This window comes from Otolemur garnettii, unplaced genomic scaffold, assembly GCF_000181295.1.
Source record: "Otolemur garnettii isolate 467f Iridium unplaced genomic scaffold, OtoGar3 scaffold00039, whole genome shotgun sequence".
Lineage (NCBI taxonomy): Eukaryota > Metazoa > Chordata > Mammalia > Primates > Galagidae > Otolemur > Otolemur garnettii.
Window position 1 is genome coordinate 2,912,424 of NW_003852434.1, and position 5,948 is coordinate 2,918,371.

General features: G+C 39.2%; 1 protein-coding gene across 1 annotated transcript in view; it reads left to right on the forward strand.

Annotated features, from left to right (window-relative positions):
* The window catches only part of SPARCL1 (SPARC like 1), a 44,308-nt gene that overhangs the window by 21,596 nt on the left and 16,764 nt on the right, over window positions 1–5,948 (forward strand). Inside the window, exons 3-7 of the mRNA XM_012805301.2 lie at window positions 1,793–1,939; window positions 2,323–3,303; window positions 4,532–4,604; window positions 4,945–5,063; window positions 5,559–5,679. Coding sequence (XP_012660755.1) covers window positions 1,793–1,939; window positions 2,323–3,303; window positions 4,532–4,604; window positions 4,945–5,063; window positions 5,559–5,679 — 1,441 coding nt within the window. The remainder of the gene's footprint in view (window positions 1–1,792; window positions 1,940–2,322; window positions 3,304–4,531; window positions 4,605–4,944; window positions 5,064–5,558; window positions 5,680–5,948) is intronic.

The window sequence follows — 5,948 nt, forward strand, 5'->3', positions numbered from 1 at the left end:
GTAAGTTAATTCTGTGTGACTGGGAGATTCCAGATGAATTTCCAGAGGGCATGTTAAATAAATATAGATACAGGCATAATGATAAGACAGAATTTCCATTTTGGACTAGTTCTGAAAGAAAACATGCCAATTTTTTGCACATTTCTTCTCACTTGGGGGGGACAGGGAGTGAGGGGGTGAGAGACAACGAACAGTTCTCTGCTAATGGCTTAAAATCTGCCCTGTCAACACTGCCTCCCATGATGGCCCTCTGGACAAACTTGCCAAAGTGCTCATTTTTTCTCCTTTTCCCTTTTCTTTATCACTTCTTTAGAAACTTCTCTCAAATATTATTACTCCTCATACATGAAAATAAGATAAGCAAGAGAGCAAACCAAACCTAAAATAAATCCCATACTTTCTGGCTTTCTTTGTATCACGCAATCAGCACGACCAGGCCTGCTGTTTAAACTAAAAATTAGTCAATTCAAAAAGAATCTCAATTTTACACTAGCATCTAGATATGTCTGCCATCTGAGTATCCAAATGTCTCTGTAATAAATATCATGGGTGAATCCATCTCAGATATTGGGCAGTGCATGTTATTAGCACTATACGATATCACTAATAGCAATGGTAATTTTCAGTTATGTAACTCCTTAAAATTTATAAATAGCTTATATATATAACCTTATTTTGATATTTCTGCTCACTTCATATTTCTTTTCTTTCTTTTTTTTTTTTTTTTTTTTTTGAGACAGAGTCTTACTCTGTCACCCTGGAGTTGAGTGCCATGGCATCACAGCTCACAGCAACCTCAAACTCTTGGGCTCAAGCAATCCTCTTGCCTTGGCCTCCCAAGTAGCTGGGACTACAGGCACCAGCCACAACACACAGCTAGTTTTTCTATTGTTGTTAGAAATGGGGTCTCACTCTTGCTCAGGCTAGTCTCCTGAGCTCAAGCAATCCACTTGCCTTAGCCTTCCAGAGTGCTAGGATTACAGGCATGAGCCACTGCACCCAGATGACTTGACATTTCTTGCCACCTTGAGAAATGGCAGATTACAAATTAATGACCTGTCAAACCACAGAGAGTAAGGAGGAGAGTCAAGATTGGAAGGGAGGCCTCTTCCCTCCAAGTCCATTTGTTCAATTTCTCATAGCACACATCACCGCCTGGCTTTGACCTGTATCTCCAACCTTGCTAGAAAATAGATAGTGCCATCCCTTTGGCTGAAATAATACTCCATAACCACTTTTCTCTACAAAGCTAAGTGCCTTGTTTTACAGTTTTTGAATTAGTTCTAAATTGTTTTTTATTAAGAGATTTCTTAATCCATGATAAGTTCAACAGTGTTAGGAAAGCAAATAAATATTGAAGGTTTATAATATTTTCTGCTAATTGTCAGCAAGTACTTAAACAGTAAATTAAGAAGATGTATACTACTACAGCCTATGGTTAATTTTATTTAACTTCAACTTTCTGCTAAACACTTTTCAAAATTATAAAGTATGAATGGTTTGTAAAATTTGAAAAGCACAGAAAGTAATTCCAAAACTCAAAGATTCCCATTCTTGAACTCCTGTTGCTCTATTTTCGCCCAGCCTCTGCATATATAACTTTTTCTTAAATATGATTAAGAGATTCTTCTTACACTTCACATTATATTCTAGGATTTGTTTGTATCCTCAGAACTCTAGAGAGTATCTTTTATGAAGTATTAGCTATGAATAACGATGACAAAAGAGTACCTAGTAATTTTAAAATTAGCATCTAGACATGAATGATATAAACTAGTTGTTAATTTTTCAGACAAATGCGAAGTTCTTATCTGATCATTCCAAACCCACTGCTGAAACAGTAATACCTGACAACCCGACAGTCCCCATCTTAAGGGACGAAGATGCAGAAAATGAAAAGGAAACCGTCGTACCCATAGAAGACCATTCCAACCATAAGGTAAAAGTAATATCATTATATAAATATCATTTAATTCTTCAAAGTCTCCATTTCAAAGCATGGTCAAAAATATTATCTATTCATGTTTCAGTTTAATTTTTCAAACTATGATGTTCACATCAGCTACCTCCAATTACTAGAAGAATAATGAGGATTAATGAGTTTTACTTCTTTGGCTAAGGTGCTATATAACCACTTTATTTTACAAATTTCAAATTCAGGTTAAACTGTGGAGAACGATAGAACATGGAGAACATCATAAACATGTTTACATAGTCATGTTTAAAGAAAAAGAATAGTGAATATTAAGTGTTGGCTTATGAACTGTTAATGTGATTACCTTATCATTTGTTTCAAGGCTTTACATTATCATTTGTTTTAAGGCTGAAAAATCTTCAATGCTAAAGTCAGAAGGAGAAAGCCATGAACAGTCAGCAGAACAGGGTAAGAGTGACAGCCAAGAGCTGGGATTGAAGGATCAAGAGGATGGTGACGATGACTTAAGTGTGCATTTTGGGTATACACCAACTGAAGGTACATTGGACCTAAAGGAAGATATGGATGAGCCTCAAAATGAACAACTCCCAGAAAACGACAATTTCCCTGCTTCTAATGTTAGTTCCTTTGTAGATTCTAACGAACAAGAAGGCACCACAAAGAGAGAGGAGAACCAAGAACAACCTACGAACAGTTCACATCATCAGTTGAACAGTAAACACAACCAGGACCCAAGGGACCAAGGAAACCAAGAGCAGGATCCAAATATTTCCAATGGAGAAGAGGAGAGAAAAGAGCCAGGTGATGTTGGTACCCACGTTGATCAAGAAAAGGAGCGTGAATTTTCCCAGGAGCATCCTCATAGCAAGCAGGAAGACAGTGATACCCAATCTGATGATATTTTAGAAGGATCTGATCCACCAACTCAAGTAAGCAAGTTGCAGAAGGAAGGACCGGAACAGAGTGACCCAGAACAAGAGAGCAACTCCAATGTAGGAACAGAAGAGGGAAATCCATCAGACATCCATGAGCACAGTCAAGAACCTGAAGGGCAGAGCCGGGAGGGCACAGCTGGCCTCGAAGTTGTCAGCAGCTATGACGGGATGGATAAAAAGACTGTTTCTGAGGCTTTGCTTACGGAACCCACTGATGATGATAACATCATGCTCCAAAATCCCGGGGATGACGATGGGAGTGATGATGGCTCCAGACACACCGCAGGTGATGACTCCTTCATCCCAAGCCAGGCCTTCATAGAGGCTGAAAGAGCTCGATCCAATGACTATCACAGGAAGCTTGAGGAGCAAAGAGGAAGAGGAGAAGAGAATGAAAGTGCAGGTGCCAGTGGGCCTGCAGAGCACCCAGAGGTAAGGCCATTACAGTGGTGCTTGTCCAACAAAGTCAGCATTACCAATGAACTTTCCTCTATGCTCTCTCAATCTCTTATGTGTGTATCTATCAGTACATCACTAAAATGTATGGCAATTATTTATTTAAATTGATCCCCATCATCAGGCTGACGCTGCCTATTTTATTTGAGTTCCCCTAGAAGCAGACCCCAGATTTGAAAAGTGCATGGAACAAAAATAGAAGACGGGAGAAATATTATAGAGAAAGAAAGGAAACAAATAAAAGGACCATCACTAAAGCCATGTAGAGAGAATTCCTTAGAATTTTTCCATTTGGGGAGGGAGGGAGCTAGAACATTGACTTTAGCTGAGGATTGCTGCAGGAGGTATTATTCGCCTAGCACTTCCTGTCCATCCTTTGGGCAGGCCAAGTAGGTTTCCATGGTTTTCTAGACACAGAAATATAGATGCTGGCAATTCAAAGTCCCTGGAGTTAGCTGGGAAGATCAATTATCTAGAGGATGGGAGAACCTGCTAAGACACTGCTTTCACACCTTGAAAGCAGGTGTGAGGTTGTATTCGAGTTCAATCACCAGCATCTAACAAAATGACTCAGGCATTAACAAATCCAGCAATATTCGTTGAAAGATGAAGGTACTACTTTATTAAGCAAACACATACCAAAACGATAATCTGGAAACTGCAGCTGGGTGGGATGAAGGAGGAAGCATCTTGCTATTCAGTTGTTTAGTCACTTGGAGCTTTCATGCCAAGCCCAAGCAGCCACCCTCCAGGAGGACTAGGCACGGCTTTTGGTGAGCAAGGTCAATAGTAAACTGAATTACTGAGAATGCTGTTGCCATGTTAAGGTAGGAGTTTTCTTACACTTTTAAAACCTGGTGAGAAAACTTTGCTAACAACTTCATAGAGATGACAACCAATGCAACCCTGCCTTAACCACAGAATCACAAGATAATACTACACTTCGAGGGATTTCCCAAATCCAAAGGGTAGATTCTAAGTCTTAATGAGTAACCCCCCACCCCATACTAAATCCAACTGATGAAGATAGAAACAAGGCCTGTTTTCTGAGGACTACCATCAATCTCCACAATTGCAACTGGTTTCCCTTTTTGAGATCTGAAATTATTTGGGCATAAAAACCCTGAAATTTTGCACAGTGGGAATATAAATTAAGTAATGGCTCTCCCTTAATAGATTTAACCTCCACTTTATTATTCAAAAGGTGAAGAAAGCAGAGAGATCCTCAAATGGAGATGACATGTCCAGCGAAGGGAACACGAGGGTGCCTGGTGTTGGTGAGTGTGCCCCAAGAAACTGCTTGTGATCAAGGAAGAAGTGGCATCTGCCACTGGGGACTTGTCCCTCCCTTCCTTCATATTACGGTGATCCTCCCCCATAAACTGTTGATAGTTGCTTGAGCATATTTGATCTACAACTATGGGTAAAAGTGTTTACAAACTGGAAGTTCTCTAGAGATATTAGTGAAAAAGCTAGAATTCTTTTTCTCTAAATCGTTTGCTTCTGACAAGAATTAATTCCCTTATAAGTAGAAATCAAATTAATTGTCAGAATGAATTTGCATTCAAATACTCAGTTTAGCTTTGTCCATGATTCCTGTTCAAACTTTCCTGCTAGATGCTTGCCTGAGCTTCCAGTGTAAAAGAGGGCACGTCTGTAAGGCAGACCAAAACGGAAAACCCCACTGTGTCTGCCAAGAGCCAGCGACTTGTCCTCCAACAAAACTCCTTGACCAAGTAAGTAGTCTACAAAATAGTCTTTAAGAGGCTTCAAAAGGTTAGTGATTTGAAGAAAAATAGTTTGCAGTTGAAATTTTTTCTTAAAAAAAAAAAAGCAGATAAGATGCACAAGTTATATAATATTTGACATAATATTGAACAGGAATAAATGCCAAAAAAATCAAAAAATTTCAACTGCACCATAAAAGGGTAACAATGGCATTTGAGCTGTAGAATTCATCTTAAAAACAGTTTAGCTTTGGAACATCTGCAGTTTTCATTCTACTGAGCTTATCCACAACTAAAATGGCATCACCACTGGCATAGTTTACTTGATTTCTTTTTGTATGCCAAATGGGAGAATTATGATTGTAATAGTCTCACTTAGCTGACTACATCTTTGGCACAGCACTATTTATCTATCAGACAGCCTGTGAGCTTTACATGCAGAGTCGAGTGTTTTCCAAGGAGCATTTAGCTCTCTCAGCTTTTTCTCTTGTTTATCTTTCCTAGGTCTGTGGCACTGACAATCAAACCTACCCTAGTTCCTGCCATCTGTTTGCCACTAAGTGCAGACTGGAGGGGACCAAAAAGGGGCATCAGCTACAGCTGGATTATTTTGGAGCCTGCAAATGTAAGATTAATCACTTCTGCCAACTACCATTACTGAGAGGGTTTGGGGTAAATCTGCATATGCCCAAATTATCTATGAACATATGTAAATAAGAAAAAGATAATGCAGTTCTGAACCCAGGCAGCACATTAAAATCAACTTCAGGGACTTAAAAAGTAAGAATTCCCAGGCCTTAATCCTAACAAACAGAATCCAGCAACACATCAAACAAATTATACACCACGACCAAGTGGGTTTTATCCCAGGATCTCAAGGATGGTTCAACATAC